The following is a 20,623-nucleotide window of genomic DNA, read 5'->3' as shown; positions in this document are numbered from 1 at the left end:
TAGAAGCCCTGGGCGGCTTCCTGCCGACTCCTGGTGGGGAACGGGGAGGCAAGACGCCCCGGGCGGCTTCCCCCCCACTCCAAGTGGGGTGAGAAGCCTTGGGTGGCTTCCCCCCTGCTCCTGGTGGGGAATGGGGACCTGAGGAGCTGCCAGTGAAGCTGAGAGACTGGGCTTTCAGCTCCCCACACTGTCCCTCTTAGGTCAGTGGAAGTGCTCCTGGTGAGGATGTGCACCACTGACCCAAGGAGGGTAGTGTGGACATGCACCACCACAGTAATTACTGCAGTGGCTGTAGGTCGATCTAATATAGGTATAATAGTTTCACAAACTTTTGGATCATTTTCAAAAGATGGCACAGTGGATGGGCTACAATCCCTCCTTATACCCCTGTCATTACAGGCAAATAGCAATTTGTGTACTTTACTTCATTGTGTACCTGTCTGTATACAGAAATGTGGGGATTTACAGGTGCACCCATTATGTGGTCCTCTGAAAATTTTCCCTTTAAATCTGAAACAACTTTCCTTAACCGTATATTGTGCTTGTCCTCCTTTAACTAATATGGGGTAAAAAATTTCTTCCTGATATAGAGAATCTCCAGCATTAAAGCGAGATCAATTTACAGTCTGCACCAAATCCTCTCTGCGGTATTCTTGACATTGCTAAAAGTACTGTGGTACAAACTATAGAGAACATTACCTTGAAGAATACACTTTCTGATGAATGCCATATACTAAACCTGAGATGAGTTTCATTTTGTAAAATCACTTATAAGAATTTAAGGAGTTGATTTGTCTTTTAATTTCATGAAACTGTATTTCATGGAAGCACATATTCAGAAGGAACCATTAATGATCACTTGTTTGTGATCAGGCTTAGATTTTCACCAAAGCAGAATTCCAGGATCAAATTGTTAAATTACTACCAAACAGCTAGAAATAACCGACTAGTAAATAACATAATTTTTCTGAACTTCATCTCTTCCTTGTAACATTCAAACAGTAGTTTTGATTTATCAGTAATTATTTTACAGAAGGAAAGGCCTCTTCCTATTATTATAGCTTTTGTTTCCGCCTCTAACTGCTGCATTTCCTGGACTAAGAATTTATAGAAAATCTAGACCACAACTAGGACATAAATTGGGCAACGAGGCTGTGAATAAACAGTGTTTAGATGACACAGGTCCCTTGTAAAATAAAACACTACGAACAACATTTTCAACCATCTTTAAAGATTACTGCTATATTCTAACAGAATGACATTTCCAAACATTTTCTATTTTTATACATGGGGAAAGAGGAATATAAATAAAAAAAATGAGTTCCCTTTCACACTTTACCGTAGAAAAGATCTGATCAGCTGGTCTAGTCACTGGGTTGATCTGGACAACAATACAAAACTAATCCGTAAATCTTAGTTCTTGAAGAAGTTCATTCACCAGCTTCACAGCCCTTTCGTTTTTTAATCCAAGTTGGTTAAATCTGTAGGCAGTACGTATAAGAACGCCAAAAACTTCATTGGTTGTATTGCTTGCCAGAATCACCTGAAGGAAAAACAGAATGGAGGAAGAGAGGAAATCATTTCATTTAGATTTATTACTCCAAGTGCAATCATTTATAGCTGTGTACTATGTGCTACATGTTGTTTTCTTCTAGCTCCCCACAACCCTCCCCCATTTAGTCATTGGTGTCATCTGAAAAGCAACTAAATTCCATAAAGCATGAAAATAAATTCCCCTCTGAGAAAGGAAGGAAGAAAGGAAGGAAGGAAATAAAGCCCAGGGACTAAATCTCAAAGTGTACCAGACCAGCACGTAGTGCACCAGGGAGGAGTTTTATTCCACCTCTCCAGGTGCTGATCCCTGAGGGCTGCTCCACACTCTGCATCCCACTCTGGTTCAAACTCCTGCTTCTCATATGTCCTCAGCCCATCCTGGAAAGTCCCCTATGCCAGGAGGGGAAAATGTCGGAGGGGCTGGCATAGCCTCCCCTATGCTAACTCAGGACTCCCTTGCACTAGGGGAATTCTAAGCTGTTGCCTTAAGGCAACTTTAAATTCTTTTTGTGCTACTGGTTCAACAGGACCACGGATCTTGTCTTCAGTCTTTCAATAAAGGGTTGTTATAGCACAATAAGGTGCTGCAGCCTAACTGTTAAAGGGTTTCACTGGTCTATAAAGGGAAGAAAGCACATAAGACTTGGAAAATAAATAGACCCAAATGAAAAGTTATGTATGCTTCCAAACAACTTTAAAATACATCATTTTTATGTTAATGAATAATCAACAGTCATTTTCTATAATACACCCAAGATTTCTAACATATCCTAGCAGTCCTTAAAGAAAGTAATGTTATATTTGTTTATTCCAACTAACAGCAGCTAAAAGGCATAATCAACAACAATAATGTTCCAGTTCCACTCACTGCAAAATGAATTTTCTCATGTGTTATAGGCCTTATAAAAGATAAAAGGAGTACAGTACTTTTTCACTGAGAGGAAGAATTTCCAGACAAAGTGCTAAAGCAAAACAATGATGTGAAGTCCTGGCCTGCTTGTATCAGATGGTTTGACTTCTTATTGTACAACATGACCTATAAATATATGTAACAAATGTAGTAGCTAAAGAACAATATAATAATAATCTAACATTTATGTAGCACTTTATGTATTAATCTTAAAAGGATCCCAAAGCACTTCACGGTGTCTATTATGTTGCAAATTGGTTCATCCATCAGTGAAATGCAGTCACTTCTGGGGTGAAACATGACAATTATTTAACAGTTCCCAGCAAACAACTCTACGTAAGAGAAAAAAAAAATTAAAGAATACTGGGTTTTCTTGGTAGTCTTTTGACTGTACAATATGAGAATCAAAATTCAGAACTGAAGATAAGTCCCTGTTGCTGGGTTAAAATGGACTCAAGATGCTGTTAAGGTATATTCAGTCCCCAATACAAGGATAACCTTATATTACTATGTAGCAAAACTTTTACCTACCACTGGGCTCCATAGAGAACTGTGTCGAGCACTCCTTGCTGAAATGAGTATTATTTAATCACAGGACTTAAGAGTTGGAGTATTTAAATATGGACTATTATATCTGTGTTCCACACTAATTTAGAAAGAGATTAGTTAATAATGGGAAGGACTAATTGAATTAGGTCATCTTGTCCATTCTTCTGCAAGTGTAGGATTCTATAAACGCAGATCTCAGAATGGATCCTTGTGCTGGTGCACACACTCTCCACGTGTGCAACAATCGGATTATTTTGACCACCAGTATCCACTGAGGCCATAGTTAATTTAAGATAAGTAACTTGTTTTCCAAAGAACATACTGATATTTTTGTCAAAAAAATTAATGCCCAAAAGTGAAATATTCCAATTCAAAATTCAAATATTCCAATTCAAAATGATGCTACAGTGTCTGTCTTATCTCTGTAAGATAAGTAACTGTTCTTTCTTCTTCAATTATTTGTCCACATGGATCCCACTACTGGTGACTAATAGCCCCTGGCTTGGAGGTGGATGGTACAAGTCCTATTTAAATGAGGATTGCAGGACAGCTCTACCAAAGCAAGCATCCAATATGCAAGTCTCAACTAAGAAATAGTCTTGGGAGAACATGTGGACAGATCACCATGTAGTGTCCTCCAAATTTCTAAGAACATAAGAAGGGTCATTACTGGATCAGACCAATGGTGCACCTAGCCCAGACTCCAACAGTGGCCAGTGCCAGATATTTCAGAGGGAATGAACAGAACAGGCAATTTTCAAGTAATCCATCTTCTGCCATCCAGTCCCAGCTTCTGGCAGCCAGAGGGTTAGGGACACCCAGAGCATCTTTTCTAATTGCCATTGATGGACCTATCCTCCTTGAATTTATCTAATTCTTTTTTGAATGCAGTTATACTTTTGGCCTTCACAACATGAGTTCCACAATGAGTTCCACGGGTTGACTGTGTACTGTGTGAAGAAGTACTTACGTTTGTTTTAAACTTGCTGTCTAATAATTTCATTGGGTGACCTTTGGTTCTTCTGTCATGTGAACTTCCTTAACACTTAACACTTCCTTATTTGCTTTCTCCACATCGTTCATGATTTCATAGACCTCTATCATATCCCTACTTAGTCGTCTCTTTTCTAAGATGAACAGCCTAGTCTTTATAATCTCTCCTCATATGGAAGCTGTTCCAGACCCCTAATAATTTTTGTTGCCTTTCTCTGTACTTTTGCCAATTCTAATATATCTTTTTTGAGACGGGGCAACCAGAACCACATGCAGTATTCAAGGTGTGGATGTACGGTGGATTTATATAGTGGCATTATGATATTTTCTTTCTATTTTCTATCTTTTTCCGAATGGCTCCTAACATCCTGTTAGTTTTTTGACTGCCACTGAAAATTGAGTAGATATTTTTCAGAGAACTATCCACGATGACTCCAAAATCTCTTTCTTGAGTGACAATAGCTTATTTAGACCCCATCATTTTGTATGTATAGTTGAGATTATGTTTTCCAATGTGCATTACTTTGTATTTATCCACATTGAATTTCATCTGCCATTTTGTTGCCCACTTACCCAGTTTTATGAGATCCCTTTGTAACTCTTCACAGTCAGTTTTGGACTTAACTGTCTTGAGTAATTTTGATCATATGGATATTTTGGCACCTCACTGTTCACTCCCTTTTCAAGGTCATTTATGAATATGTTGAACACCACAAGTCCCAGTATAGGCCTTTGGGGGACACAACTATTTACCTCTCTCTGCTATGAAAACTGACCATTTATTCCTACTTTGTTTCCTATCTTTTAACCACTTACTGAACCATGAGGGGACCCTTCCCTCTTATCCCATAACTGTTTACTTTGCTTAAGAGCGTTTGGTGTGGGACCTAGTCAAAGGCTTTCTGAAAGTCAAGTACACTATATCAACTGGTTTCAGAGTAGCAGCTGTGTTAGTCTGTATCCGCAAAAACAAAAGGAGTATTTGTGGCACCTTAGAGACTAACAAATTTATTTGAGCATAAGCTTTCGTGAACTACAGCTCACTTCATCAGATGCATGCAGTAAAAAATATAGTGGCGGGAGATTTTATATACACAGAGAACATGAAACAATGGGTGTTACCATACACACTGTAACGAGAGAGATCAGGTAAGGTGAGCTATTACCAGCAGGAGAGCAGGGGGGAAAAAAACTTTGTAGTGATAATCAAGGTGGGCCATTTCCAGCAGTCTCTCGTTGGAGTCTGTTTTTGAAGTTTTTTTGTTGAAGAATTGCCACTTTTAGGTCTGTAATCGAGTGACCAAAAAGACTGAAGTGTTCTCCGACTGGCCCTTGAGGAATTCCACCATGATTTCAACAATTTCCATCCCACCATCAACCTCATTAACAAAAAAAACTTCAAAAACAGACTCCAACGAGAGACAGCTGAATTGGAATTAATTTGCAAACTGGATACAATTAACTTGGGCTTGAATAAAGACTGGGAGTGGATGTGTCATTACACAAAGTAAAACTATTTCCCCATGTTTATTTCCCGCCCCCTGCCCCTACTGTTCCTCACACGTTCTTGTCAACTGCTGGAAATGGCCCACCTTGATTATCACTACAAAAGGTTTTTTCCGCCCTGCTCTCCTGCTGGTAATAGCTCACCTTACCTGATCACTCTCGTTACAGTGTGTATGGTAACACCCATTGTTCCATGTTCTCTGTGTATATAAATCTCCCCCCACTGTATTTTCCACTGAATGCATCTGATGAAGTAAGCTGTAGCTCATGAAAGCTTATGCTCAAATAAATTTGTTAGTCTCTAAGCTGCCACAAGTACTCCTTTTCTTTTTGCGGATACAGACTAACACGGCTGCTACTCTGAAACCTGTCATTATGCAAGGCACTGAATTTAGCCGTATGGAGTGGAAATTTATCAACTTCATGAAAAAACTCATATAGATACAGACAGACATCATCTTCCTTTCCAAATGCAAACAGATGGACATCATACCAAAAGGACTGAAGGTAAAAAATCCATTACAATCTTCCTACCACACAGACTATGCTGACAGCTTGTGCCACACACTCTCAAAGAAACTATGGAACCACCTGATCAACATCCTCTACATCAAACAGGGAAAGATTGAGAATGAGCTCTCAAAACTGGATACTCTCATAAAAAACCAACCTTCTACACAAACTTCCTTGTGGCTGGACTTTACAAAAACTAGACAAGCCATTTACAACACACACTTTGCTTCTCTACAAAAGAAAAAGGACACTAAACTATCCAAACTACTACATGCCACAAGGGGCCACAACAGTGGTTCCCTGAACCCACCCAGCAATATTGTTAATCTATCCAACTATACTCTTAGCCCAGCAGAAGAATCTGTCCTATCTCGGGGCCTCCACCCCCACGAACATGATGCAGTTCTGTGGTCACCTAGAATCCTATTTTCGACGTCTCCGACTCAAGGAATATTTCCAAGATACCTCTGAACAACATACTAACCTACAGAGACCTTCCTACCAAGACTACAAAAAGAAGGATTCTGGGTGGACTCCTCCTGAAGGTCGAAACAGCAGACTGGACTTCTACATAGAGTGCTTCCGCTGACGTGCACGGGCTGAAATTGTGGAAAAGCAGCATCACTTGCCCCATAACCTCAGCCGTGCAGAACACAATGCCATCCACAGCCTCAGAAACAACTCTGACATCATAATCAAAAAGGCTGACAAAGGAGGTGCTGTCGTCATCATGAATAGGTCGAAATATGAACAAGAGGCTGCTAGGCAGCTCTCCAACACCACTTTCTACAAGCCATTATCCTCTGATCCCACTGAGGGTTACCAAAAGAAACTACACCATTTGCTCAAGAAACTCCCTGAAAAAGCACAAGAACAAATCCACACAGACACACCCCTAGAACTCCGACCAGGGGTATTCTATCTGCTACCCAAGATCCATAAACCTGGAAATCCTGGACGCCCCATCATCTCAGGTATTGGCATCCTGACAGCAGGATTGTCTGGCTATGTAGACTCCCTCCTCAGGCCCTACGCTACCAGCACTCCCAGCTATCTTCGAGACAACCACTGACTTCCTGAGGAAACTACAATCCATCGGTGATCTTCCTGAAAATACCATCCTAGCCACTATGGATGTAGGAGCCCTCTACACCAACATTCCACACAAAGATGGACTACAAGCAATCAGGAACAGTATCCCCAATAATGTCACGGCAAACCTGGTGGCTGAACTTTGTGACTTTGTCCTCACCCATAACTATTTCACATTTGGGGACAATGTATACCTTCAAATCAGCGGCACTGCTATGGGTACGCGCATGGCCCCACAGTATGCCAACATTTTTATGGCTGACTTAGAACAACTCTTCCTCAGCTCTCATCCCCTAATGCCCCAACTCCACTTGCGCTACATTGATGACATCTTCATCATTTGGACCCATTGAAAAGAAACCCTTGAGGAATTCCACCATGATTTCAACAATTTCCATCCCACCAGCAACCTCAGCCTGGACCAGTCCACACAAGAGATCCACTTCCTGGACACTAAGGTGCTAATAAGCGATGGTCACATAAACACCACCCTTTACCAGAAACCTACTGACTGCTATACTTACCTACATGCATCCAGCTTTCATCCAGACCACACCACATGATCCATTGTCTACAGCCAAGCTCTACGATACAACCGCATTTGCTCCAACCCCTCAGACAGAGACAAACACCTACAAGATCTCTATCAAGCGTTCTTACAACTACAATACTCACCTGCTGAAGTGAAGAAACAGATTGACAGAGCCAGAAGAGTACCCAGAAGTTACCTACTACAGGACAGGCCCAACAGAGAAAATAACAGAACGCCACTAGCCGTCACCTTCAGCCCCCAACTAAAACCTCTCCAACGCATCATCAAGGATCTACAACCTATCCTGAAGGACAACCCATCACTCTCACAGATCTTGGGAGACAGGCCAGTCCTTGCTTACAGACAGCCCCCAACCTGCAGCAAATACTCGCCAGCAACCACACACCACAAAACAGAACCACTAACCTAGGAACCTATCCTTGCAACAAAGCCCCTTGCCAACTGTGTCCACATATCTATTCAGGGGACACCATCATAGGGCCTAATCACATCAGTCACACTATCAGGGGCTCGTTCATCTGCACATCTACCAATGTGATATATGCCATCATGCGCCAGCAATGCCCCTCTGCCATGTACATTGGCCAAACTGGACAGTCTCTACGTAAAAGAATAAATGGACACAAATCAGACGCCAAGAATTATAACATTCAAAAACCAGTCAGAGAACACTTCAATCTCTTTGGTCACTCGATTACAGACCTAAAAGTGGCAATTCTTCAACAAAAAAACTTCAAAAACAGACTCCAATGAGAGGCTGCTAAATTGGAATTAACTTGCAAACTGGATACAATTAACTTAAGCTTGAATAAAGACTGGGAGTGGATGTATCATTACACAAAGTAAAACTATTTCCCCATGTTTATCCCCCTTCTCCCCCCCGTTCCTCACACGTTTCTTGTCAACTGCTGGAAATGGCCCAACTTGATTATCACTACAAAAGGTTTTTTCCCCCGGCTCTCTTGCTGATAATAGCTCACCTTACCTGATCACTCTCGTTACAGTGTGTATGGTAACACCCATTGTTTCATGTTCTCTGTGTATATAAATCTCCCCACTGTATTTTCCACTGAATTCATCCGATGAAGTGAGCTGTAGCTCATGAAATCTTATGCTCAAATAAATTTGTTAGTCTCTAAGGTGCCACAAGTACTCCTTTTCTTTTTACTATATCAACTGGATCACTTTTGCTGAGTCCCTCAAAGAATTCTAATATACTGGTGAAGCATGATTTCCTTTTGCAAAAGGGATGTAATAGGGATGCCTCTTCAGGAAGTAAAAGGCTGCCTGAGCCCAGCTGGAATGGCCTGTAATGCACGCAGGTGGAGCAAACCTGGCTAACTTGTAGCAGGATCTTATCTAGTTAAATACAATAGTCTTTGAAAAGTGATAGCCTCACCCTTAGGGTGTTCCTGAAAGGTCTTTGTTTCATAAGAGGACTCTTACAAACAAAATTGGGTCTTTATCAACAGAACTATTTACAGAGGTTCTGCAACTCCAGCTAGCATTCCAGCCACAGGCACACAGACTGGCTTTCTGGTATGTCCTCCAAATTCTTCCCGCCTGCAACCTGTGCTCCCTCCCTCTCAGTTCTAGGTAGGTTGTTACATTTTTCCTTTTAAACATTTGTTGTTATATCTTTTGTGCAAGCATTTGCTGACTTGCTAACGCATAGCCCACCCTAGGGAGATGGTCTTTACCAGTCTGTGGCAGCGTTTTAGACATAATATTCCTTCAAGTGTGCTGGTTTTCAAAATACTCTATTTCTTGTTTAAATTATCCCTGTTGGTAGGGGACTTGGTTCCACACCCTGTTTCTGCCTCCTTTCTGTTGGGTGGTATCCTATTGGTCCTCTGTATTGCTCTTAAACCTTGTTTCTTCTACATTAGGCCATCTGGTATCTGCAGAGGCTCTTTCTAAGCCCTTGTCTTGGCCTCGGCCTCATCTTGCAGACATAACTCATCCCTCACATAGCAGTAGGGGGTCACCTCCTATGGCACTTGCTCTCTTTGAGCTAGCTATCCCTGAACTATGAATTGTGTTACTGCCTGTGGCACCCCATCCTGGTCAGTGCTCTGTTGGATTGTCTGGAACCTCTATCAGAGATGGAAGGGTTCTGTAGCATGTTGATACACTCTCTGTGTGTAGTACTCTGAAAGGTATGCCCACTGCTCAGTGTACCTGCCACCACTCGTGACTTTCCTGGGCAGATCATTATCTTCATGTCATAGAGCTGAAGTTCCTGTAACATGTATTGTAGCTGCTTGGGTGCACTCAGCTGTGGCTTCTTCATGATGCTTTCTAATATAATCAGACTGCATGTCCATCTTGTGCCAATAAGTAACCTGAAGGAATCATTCCATTCCATAGAGCACAACGTGTAGTTCCTTTTTTATCTGAACATATCCACTTTCTGTGTCTGGTAGGGCTCTCAGTAGCAAAAGCTATGGGCATTGCATTAGTGTTGCTCCTAGGCCTCCTTCTGAGGCATCATACTGTAGCTCTAGATGCTCCACAGGTTTGTAGTATTATAGGACTGATGCATCACTTGTCATTTCTTTACTTTTTAAAAAATGCCTGTTCTTGGGTCTCTAACTATCTGTATGCTGCATCACTGGGTTTAACGGTCTCAAAGGCTCTCTCACAGGCTTCTGATAGGTGTGTGCAGAATCTGGAAAGATAGTTGGCTATTCCTATAAATTGCTAGATTCCCTTCAAATCCTTTGGTCTTGGCATTTCCTCAATAGCTCACAGTTTTCCAAGGTCTGGCCAGATTCCCTCAAGTCAACAGATGTCTGATTTAGGGGACCTCCGTTCTCCTCAGCTTCATCTTACCTGCATTCAGCCTACTATTCCACTCTTGGCACTTGTTTAGGAGTTGTCTCAGCTTGGTATCATGGCTCTGCATTTCCTCTTCCTTGGCATCTCCTTCTCCTGTAGTAAGAAGTCATCAGCTACAATATGATGCCTGAGAGTCTAACTAGTGCCCAGTTTAGTTTATATTGGAACTACATCATCTAAGTCCAGGAAGTCATATGACCCAGAAGAGTGAAACACATTCTTGCGTGTGTCTTTGGATAAGCCTGTTGGTGGTTGACAAGGTTCAATAAAGTTTGAAATATTTTTTATGGGTGATAAGCCTTCAGTGACCTTGAATCTAACATGGCTCCTATGAACTCTATGCTTTGAATTGGAGCAAAACTAGATTTTTCTCTGCTTATTTTGAGGGCCAGAGTAGCAAACGGCCTTTGGATTACATGGATTGAGCTGGTTGTCTGGTGAGGTGATTTCCCTCGGATAAACCAATCGTCAAGTTAGAGGTATGTAAACCTGGATACCTTGCCATCTCATGTAAGCTGCCACAACAGCCAGCTACACTTGGTGGAAACCCTCAGTGCTACAGAAAGCCCGAAGGGTGGGACGCGTACTGGTAGCAAATCTCTCATACCAAGAATCTAAGGTATTTCTTGTGAGCTGGATATATGGACAGGTGAAAATAGGCATCCTGAAGGTTGAGAGTCACAAAACAGTCTTGATTATAGAGGCTGAAGTTATCATCCTGAAAACCTGAAACAATGGATGAAAGTAATCCAAGCATTGAAGGTCCAAGACAGGGCATCAACTCTCTTTCTTTTTTCAGACTAGAAAATAATGGGAGTAGAACCTCTTGCCCCTGAACTCTAAAGGCACCTCCCCCACTGCTCTACAGTGCAGAAGGGAGTCCACCTGCTGTTTCAACAATGTCTCATGAGAATGGTCCCTAAAGAGGGATGGGATAGGAAGGCAGGGGTAGGAAGCGCTTGGAACTGTACGCCTTTGTTGACCAACTCTAAGGGCTTGTCTACGCAAGTAATTCACAGGGAAGTTAGGGCAAAAGAACTAGTGTGTGAATTTAAAGTGAAATAACTATTTCACACAAACTCCGTGTGGACACTCTTATTTCGCACTGAGAGTGCCTTTGTGCAGTTTTGGTTAATCCAATTCCAAAGTGGAGCTTAAGACAAGTCTAACACCTGGTTACATGTGTCTCACTTTCATAGGCAGTGAAGTGAGTCACCTACATCTTGGCTCTGGAGGAGGATTTAGCTGCTCTGCCTGTCTCAGAAGTTGTTGCCTCCTATGTCTAGTGAGCCAAAGAGCTCAAAATTGAGCCACAGTTTACAGGAACGCGGGAAATCACCTCACCAGGAATTAAGTCTGTTCAGATTTGGTAGAGAGCCTTTTCCCTCCGGATCTGAGGACACTCTCATTGAATGATCCGGAAAGAAGAGTTTATGGAAAACTCTCTCACCTTCTGAGTTCTTCTAAAAAAGGCATTACAAATTGAGGCCATGTCAAGTGTCCATTGTTCAGCATAATAAGTGCTTCACAAAAAGGAGCAAGCTTTGAACCCTGGAACGTTACTTCAGCCATAGAGGCCTAGTTTCTGGTACCGAAGAAGTCCCTAACACTAATAAATCTTTTTTTAAGCCTTGTGGGTATAAAAATAATCAGAAAACTAACTCTCTTACCTAAACTAATATACTGATTATTTATATAAAGAGATTTAAATCACACAGTGGGCAAGATACAGTACCAAATGTTCCATCTCGCAGCCACAGGTGGTTAGAAGAAACTGAAGGACAGTTAGGCCCACTCTGCCCTTTATGTCTTTGGAGGGGATGGGGAGCCGAAGGGCATCCAGGACACAGACGCAAGGGACACTGCTGGCCAAAAGAATCTGATCTCACATTTACTGTGGCACATGTACACCAGAAATGGTACCCACATGGACAATCACTCGAAGAGTAAAGCTCCCATTGACTTCAGTAGAGCCAAGATTTCACCAAAGGAGTTGAATCTTAGCCACATTATCTTCTCTCCCAAATCTTCTCTCCTTCCCCCATTCTCTATGGCTATTGACACCATTATTACCCCACCCCATCACTCATGCCTGCAATTCCTCCCTGTCTTTTGCCCCCAACTAGCAAGTCACAGCCAGATTCTGTCACTTTTCCCTCCTCAACATCTTCACCACACATTCTTTTCTTTCCATCCCCATAGCTAACTCTTTCATTCAGGGTCTCATTATATCTTATCTCAGCTTCTAAAACATCCTCCTCTCTGGTCTCCCTAAAATGCCAATTCCCTCCACCTATTCAATGCTAGCACTAATTACAGGAAAATGGGGAGTGGATGGTTCCATAACCACTCCAGCTGCTAAATAGAGTGGGAAGTGATTGATGCCTGGGAGGGCAAAGCGTATACACTCTTAGGCTATGTGTATACTAGAGAACTGATGCAGCTGTGCCGCTGTAAGATCTTTCATGTAGCTGCTCCATGCTGAAGGGAGAGAGCTCTCCTGTTGACATAATTAAACCACCCACAATGAACGGTGGCAGCTATGTCAGTGGGCGAAGCTCTCCTGCCGACATAGTGCTGTGCACACTACCACTTTATGCCAGCGAAACTTAGGTCGTTCAGGGGTGTATTTTTTCACACCCCTGAGCAACATAAGTTTTGCTGACATAAGTGGTAGGGTAAACATGGTCTAAATCTATAGAATGTAAGGTGTGAGGGAAATACATACACCCCTGTACTGTTAGCTACTACTCAAAACATTTCTGTGGCTCTACAGGCAATGATTTCTCCAATGGGACCCTGTGGAAGCACTGTCAAGGAAGAGGATATTTTAGCTGTTCTTATTTAAGTTAGCATAATTTTCTTTAATTCTCTGTGATCAGCTTTTTCGTAAGAAGGAGAAATTTTCAACATGTGAATAATACAAAAAAAAAGCTTGTTGAAAAACATGGAAACACTTACATGCGAAATAAACTCTTGAGCAATCTTGTGTCCACCCGAAGAAAAGAGCAAAAAACTAAGAAGAAGATGCCTGACAAGGTGTTTGGTGCAAGGTTGCCTTTTATCTGTTTTAGTGCTAGCTGCAGCCTGCAGATCTGTGATGGAGAGGGTTGTACAGCTGAAGAGCATCATCAAACGATCATACACGGCTCGAGCTTCTACCTGTAGAGAACAATTTCAAAAGATAAAGGATCAGAGAAGAATAAAAATTGTGTTTATGGGTTTTTGTTGTTGTTGTTTTTTTGAGATTTGTTCACTAACAGACATCTGAATCCTTGGAAGAAATCGTAAAAATATGTCAAGAGCTTGAGTTTAAGAGGCACTGTAGAGAACAGGGAAGGAAGGAGAGGCACATTTTGCTTACGCTGGTTCGCACAAACATAAATGGACAAAATGGAAAATTCTTTACTTTCTTTGGTCTTGCAAACTAAGCAGCCAAGGCATCGAGCCAAGTTTTGACCTTTTTTGTCATGAAAGGAAATGGAGAAAATCCCTCAGTAGAATGCAGTCAGATTTTTACATTGTGGGAAAAAGAACAGAAGGCTCCTTGAAGGCTCACTTCAATATTGCAGCTACAAATCAATTAAACCCCCATGCAATCTGACCTCAACTGATAAAACGTTCTGATAAGAACAACGGGTTTTGGCTTCTTCCTGTATTACTTGCAACATGTTTATTTCGTTTGCCTCTTGGAGCAGCCAATATAAATGTATTGTCAAAACAGAGAATGACGATTTTGGTGTCTACATAATAGAAGTTGTTAGTTCATCATAAGCAGCTATTAAACATATTTCATTGTAATAATACTGTTCATTACATAAAAAACAGGAAACATAAGGACAAAAGCAAAGCATACCACCTAGGACTCAGGGAAGTGGGACACCAGCCCCACAAGTGTTCTTGAGTTCCTTTTAGTTTTCGCTATTTGTTTCCTAGCACTTACTGATTTTTTCACATTAACATTTCTATATATGCTAGCTTGAAAGAGTTTGCTTTACTGGAAAGGTAATTTCTCATTGAAGTCTGTCCCAGTTACACTAGGGATGCTACATGGCACTAATGAGACCACAATAAAAGTTTATGAGACATAATGAAATGTTATTGTTCCACTGAGATTGACTGCCTCCAAACAAGGGCACCTGAATCTTACTCCTTCCCATTTCACTACACCTGCACTGATTCCCCCATTCAACCACTCCTGAGCTGAATCAATAAGGAAGAGTGGCTACAATATATCTAAACCTCTTTAATGGTAAAAATATTTTGGATTTTAAATCGTGCCCCACTACTCCATGACATTCAAAGCAGATGTTATGATTCAGCTTCCATCTAGTGCTGCATCTGTTAATGTGTGTCTGGTTGCAGTGTTTCAGTCTCTCTTTCCCATAACCAGGGCTACAAAGTCCTCTTCTTCCTCCTCTCTGCTGAAATGACTACAGGCTCCCGTACCTATCAGTCTTCACATTCTTTTTTCCCTGTGTTCTCATTCCCCTGTGCTAGGACTAGAGAAAAGAGGGTGGCAGGGGGGTGAGGGAGGATGAGATATTTTGACTGAGCAGTGGCAAGTTAGGAACAAGGTGATGTGAAGAAACTACAACTCTAAAGTGCACTTTTGAGGAGCGATCAGGACTTTAATGAAACTGGAACAATAGCAAGTAGTACTAAGAAAGGGGGAAGGAAACAATAGACAAAGGGATCCCTCTATGCATATGGAGTACTGTCCTTTCCCCACCACTCCCTGCCACAAAAGAAAACTGACAAATGGGTTAAACCAATTTGTCTCAAACAAAGTGATTTTTTTCTCTTATCAGACTGGTATTTTCAAGAGAAATTCATGAAAAACTTTGGAAAGAGACAATGTCTTCCATTGAGATCAGGTGCAATATCCATATCCAAAGGACTTGCATCCTAATTCAGTATTGCTTTCATTGTGATTTACAGAGAAGCCATTATCTTTTTCTACAGAAGTATGCCAAGTTTGATTATTTAAAAAGTTAGCACCTTCCTCCCATTCATAAGGGATTTTTTTATGCTGAAGTATAAACCTTTAAAAACAAACATTTATAATAGAAGTATCAATTATCCTAACTGTGACACTTGAGCACACCTTCTTATATTATTCAAAGTAAAATAAACACTATTTTCCCAAGTATATTTAACCAGTTATTAGTTAAATAGTGTCTTCTGATATCCCACAAACAAAATGTCCAAGATCCTTTTCAGAAACACAGAGAACTTTAATTGTGTGTGATAACTTGAGGTTTTAACTAACACCAAGAAAAGACTATTTGCTCAAGACCTGATTGTGCATTGTGCAACTTCCTCTTTGGGGCCATATGACGCAAAATTTAAACGCTGGGTAATATCTGTGACAAAGGAGGATTCCCTGGGTTGGGTAGAACTGGGATAACAGCTCTGTACCACACATGCCCACACCGTCCATATGTAAGGATATGATGTGTGGTCAGAATGCAGCTGTACTCCAATGATTCCTGCCTACTGCAATAGTCCCTATAGTCATAGGTAGCTAAGGGTAAATTAGTGCAGTTCTTAGGCTGCTTTAACTTACTCAGGGCATCCAATAGGTCCCATGCTGGGTCCAGAATAGGGAAATGCAAAGCTAGCATAAGGCCCACCTTTGTCCTTCTCCCCTCTGTTCCTATGCTGAGTGGAACAGAGAACCAGACCTTTAGTGTTTAAAACAAAACTAAGTAGCCATGACACAAGCTAATATAAGAAAGACTGAATTACATCATCGGATCACTGCCTAGATTCTATGATGACAGGTGCAACAGAAATCAAATTAGATAGATAATGTTAATTCAGATTCACTGCTGCTGAATGTGAATGAAGAATGCTGCACTGTTATTATTAGTTCTCTCACTTTTAAAGCATGGCTGTCTTACAAGACGATGTCACAGGAGCTCTGAAATACTGCCACACACAGATTCAAAAGGAGCAGTTACAGGTATACCAATCAAGCTGATTTGATACGGTCATATTTTTCAGAAAAAAAGTAAATAAAGGCATTCTGACCTTCAGTACACTTGACAAACCCAGTTTCTAAATGTTCACAGTTGAAAGAGCCACAAAAATTATCTTGGATCCCCTCTACTGCAGAATTTTACAATTCCAGGAGGACCCTGCAAACCCCAGCCACTTTCCCACATAAATGCCTCAATTTTCAGGTATACAATTGGCTGAATACTCTCAGCCATGGCTACACCACCCACCACAATTTGCGTCCTCTTCTCTTTATCATTGTGTGGACTGTAGTAAAATGCAAGCAGCCACAGAAAAGTATCTGAGGATTCATCTTCAGACTTCAGCAACTGCTCTACAGCGATATCAGCCCATTCTCCAAAATGAACAAACAAAAACCAGCTCTCAAAGAGGTCAGCGTAAGATCTGCAAAAGAATCAAAATACATTTCAGTTTTGCTGGCTATTCATGATCTTGTGAGATGCAAAAAGGTTCCTAGCAGGGCTTCCCCATTAGGTGAAGATGCTGTTTAGTAAGGAATTGTGCAGTTCCCACTTGTGGTCAGTTCTAAAGGGCCTGCTGATGTTGTCCACCCATGAACTGTGAAAAGCTGAGGGCTATACTGCTGACACGGTAATGCGGCTTTGACACTTTCTTGAGGTGCCAGGACTGTAAGTCAACTGTGTTACCCCCCTGACTCAGTGAGAGGGAGTCTTTGTTGTGGTAGGTGGGTGACAGCTCCCTGACACTACCAACCCTTCAGCACTCTCCTCTGGGCTCTACCCGCTGCTACTTTGCTTTTCAGGTAAAACATTAGGTGTACCTCAGAACTCCTCAAAAGCATCCCCCCTGTAGCCTCCAGCCTCTGTCACTGGACACACATAATTACCAGGAATAGTACATATACACCAACTTGTTTGAGTCAACTGAATATCAGCTCCAATATAACAACACAGCACTGTAAACTATTTATAATAAACATTTATGAACAAATGTAGAGATTTAAGAGATAGTGAGCAAGGACAATAACAGGTTACAAATAAAACAAAAGTATAACAGGCTTCTACTAGAACAAGACTTACTTTTAATAGGCTACAAACATTTGTCTAAAACAGTCTCTCAGCTGATCTTTTCCTGCAAAGTGTGCTGGTTATCAGTCAAACCAGGATCCACAACACTCATGAATCATTCCCCCCCCACACCTCCTGCCCAGGAGGTTTCTCAGTGAAACGGGTAACAAAATGTCCTTTTGCTTTTCCTTATATTTCCCAGAGTTCATTGTCTTTATTCCCAGAGTCAGAATTATTCTCCTCTGTAAAGGCAGTTTCCATTGTATTGACTTACAATGCTTCATTTATAAATGAACCTAGGTAGACAGGTAAACCAACATTCCTTTTTCTAGGAAAAACTTGATAGTCAACCCTGCCTGGGATGCAGATTCTGAAATATATTTTTCAATACATACATACAACTTTCTACACAAATTCTTAAATATCATCTATACATACATCTCACAGTGCTTATGTGTCACCAGTTTTCATTTGATACCTTACAAGATACTATTTATGGATAAAACCATGAAAGCAGAATATTAGGTGTAGTAAGTTTTTCAGGCTTAATAGGAGTTGCTGTTACAGAACAGTGAACCCTTTGCCAGTTGGCACTGAGGAGGTCTTAGGATCACAGTGGTGTTGGATACACGAGTTCCATAAATTAACTGTTTCCATGCACAGAAGAATGGATTTAGCTCTCTGTTAGTTAATATAGAGCATGGTTGATATGTTGTTGGACATTACTAGGATGTGTCGGAATCATGAGTGGTGTGAACACTTGCAGGTTTCCCAGACAGCTCTCAGCTCCAGGAGATTTATCTGCATTCTGGTCTCTAGAGGGATCCAGGTGCCTTGTGCTGTGAGTTATCCATGTGGGCTCCCCAGTCCAGTTGGGAGGCATCCGTAACTAGCTTCTTCTCAGGTATGGGCAGGAAGAGGGGAACTTCCATGAATATACGCTTGGAGTCTTTCAACCACATCAAGGGAGAATAATCACTATTGTGTACATACTGTCTTCTTGGCACATTTACCACACAGCACTTGCCCTGACCTAGTATATAGTCACTCCTATGAATTCTATAGTTTGTGTCAGACTTAGGGTAGACTATTCCATGTTTATACCAATTCCCAGGGCCATTAGGTGATGGAGCAGCAATGATGTCAAGTCAAAACTTCTAGACAGGACCTTCCTGTCAGGAGCCAGTCATCTAGATATGGATGACAACGGAGCCATTGCAACAGGCCTCTGCTGCTACTATTGCAAACTTCTTTGTAAATAGCCTGGGTGCTGCTGATAAGCCAAATGGAAGAACCCTTATTAGTAGTGGTTGGGACCAGCCACTAACCTAAGGAAACACACACAGGGACCAGGCTGGAGGGCCAAGTCAGGAAGAAGGAGCATCCTGAATTTCAGAGAGGGAGAGCAGCAACAGAGTGTGCAGCATGCAGCAGAAGGGGGCCTCAGATCTGGAAGGAACTAATCCCCAGAGTGGCTAGAAGGAGGTACCCCTTGCGGTGAGTAGACCCTATCACAGGGTGTAACTTATAAGGCCTGATTTTTTGAAGTGCTCATTGACTTGAACTGTGGGCACTTGAGACCTCTGAAAATCAGGTTAATAGTTTAGCAGGCCTCCTTATATCCTAGGATATCCTATTTTCCTATCCTTAAACAGAGGTTGAATTTGGGAACTAATAAGAAAATGGCAACTAAAGAGAACTAAGCATTAATCAACCAAGATAATGAACCACATGACTTTTCACAAAGTAATAGAAGAACAGGAAGAAATGATGAGGGATAGTCTAAGTATTTTTATTTACCTAATGCTTTTATCTTCTATTATTGCTTTAAGCATGTCAGTAATGTATTTCAGGTGCTGAGACCAGAGCGTAGCTGGCAAATCTGGAAAACAATAAGAAGAAATGTTGTACCTAATGAAACAGGCTAAAACAGAACAATATTTGGTATGGTATCAAACTAGAACTAGAACTTGCTGGACACATGATTCAGTCTTCAGTAATTGCTTCTCATTTTTAAACTTCCCCATAGTTTTCAACCATATCTATAATAAATTACTTTATTTTCTTAGGACAAAAGTTCAGTTGCAAAATACAGGACTAAAGTTCAGGCTATTCATCAAATTAGGCATAAGTGTGTGTACGCACGCACGCATACACACACAAACACACACATATATATATAGTTTCTCATCAATACTAATCTAGTATCTCTCTGTTATCCCAGTCAACTGCCCCTGTCCTTAGCAGAAATTGCCAATCATGCAGAACTGCTTCACATGAAACATTAGTTTTCTGATATGCATAAATGAGAGACAAGGGAGACCAAACTTATTTTCATTTGTGACTTAACTGAAATCAGATTTCCAGATTTTAGAGAGGAGAAAGGCAACACAATGCATTAACACGTCTTATGGGCGTTTTCACAATGATCATTATTGGGCTTACAAGACATGAACATTGAATACCTTTCCAGTGCTTGATAACTGTTTTTTAATTCCTAGCATTGGCTTTATTATATTGAAAATAATTTGCCTTTCTTCTATTATTCTTATTTGGTTTTGATTTTAATTTTGTTTAAATCTACGCCATTGTATATAAAAGTTACACAAAAACCTACGTTAAAAGAGCATTACAAAAGTGGCAAAGTCAAGCTCTCAGAATTAAGGTAACCCTTGTGCATTATTTTTGAGGTTATCTACTGTGCAGAAAAATAAATGAAAATGCAGATTCTGTTAATGCTGCAAAACAATTCAAGGCAGAACTTACCAAAAGGATGTTTGAGTAAGGCTATTACAAGATGCTGATGATGATGAGGAAAGTAGGCCTTCAGGGGAAATTTATGCTAAAACAAAAAGTCAATATTTTAAAAGAGCTTTGTGGTCAGCTTCCGAGAATATAAAACCTAAAGATATTATAGGTTCACCTAATGTAATAACCACATACAATAACGGTGCTGTCTGGCATAAAGAACATTTAATTAGTTTTAGACCTAACATTTAAGATTTTGTATGAAGGAGGGAATAGAAAAGAGAGAGAAGGAGGCTTACAAAATCTAGGTTT

The 20,623-nt window shown here is 41.0% G+C and overlaps 1 protein-coding gene across 1 annotated transcript in view; it reads right to left on the bottom strand.

The window, feature by feature from the left end:
- Positions 1–554: 554 nt before the first annotated feature.
- Positions 555–20,623, bottom strand: part of FANCC (FA complementation group C) — a 129,364-nt gene continuing 109,295 nt past the window's right edge. The window contains exons 12-16 of the mRNA XM_074953155.1: positions 20,330–20,405; positions 19,364–19,445; positions 16,745–16,919; positions 13,473–13,673; positions 555–1,543 (exon numbers count right to left, since the gene is read on the bottom strand). Coding sequence (XP_074809256.1) covers positions 1,400–1,543; positions 13,473–13,673; positions 16,745–16,919; positions 19,364–19,445; positions 20,330–20,405 — 678 coding nt within the window. The 3' untranslated portion in view covers positions 555–1,399. The remainder of the gene's footprint in view (positions 1,544–13,472; positions 13,674–16,744; positions 16,920–19,363; positions 19,446–20,329; positions 20,406–20,623) is intronic.

Source organism: Natator depressus, chromosome 5 (genome assembly GCF_965152275.1).
Source record: "Natator depressus isolate rNatDep1 chromosome 5, rNatDep2.hap1, whole genome shotgun sequence".
NCBI classification, from domain to species: domain Eukaryota; kingdom Metazoa; phylum Chordata; order Testudines; family Cheloniidae; genus Natator; species Natator depressus.
Note: the sequence above shows the minus strand (reverse complement) of the source record. Positions and strands in the feature narration are given on the sequence as shown.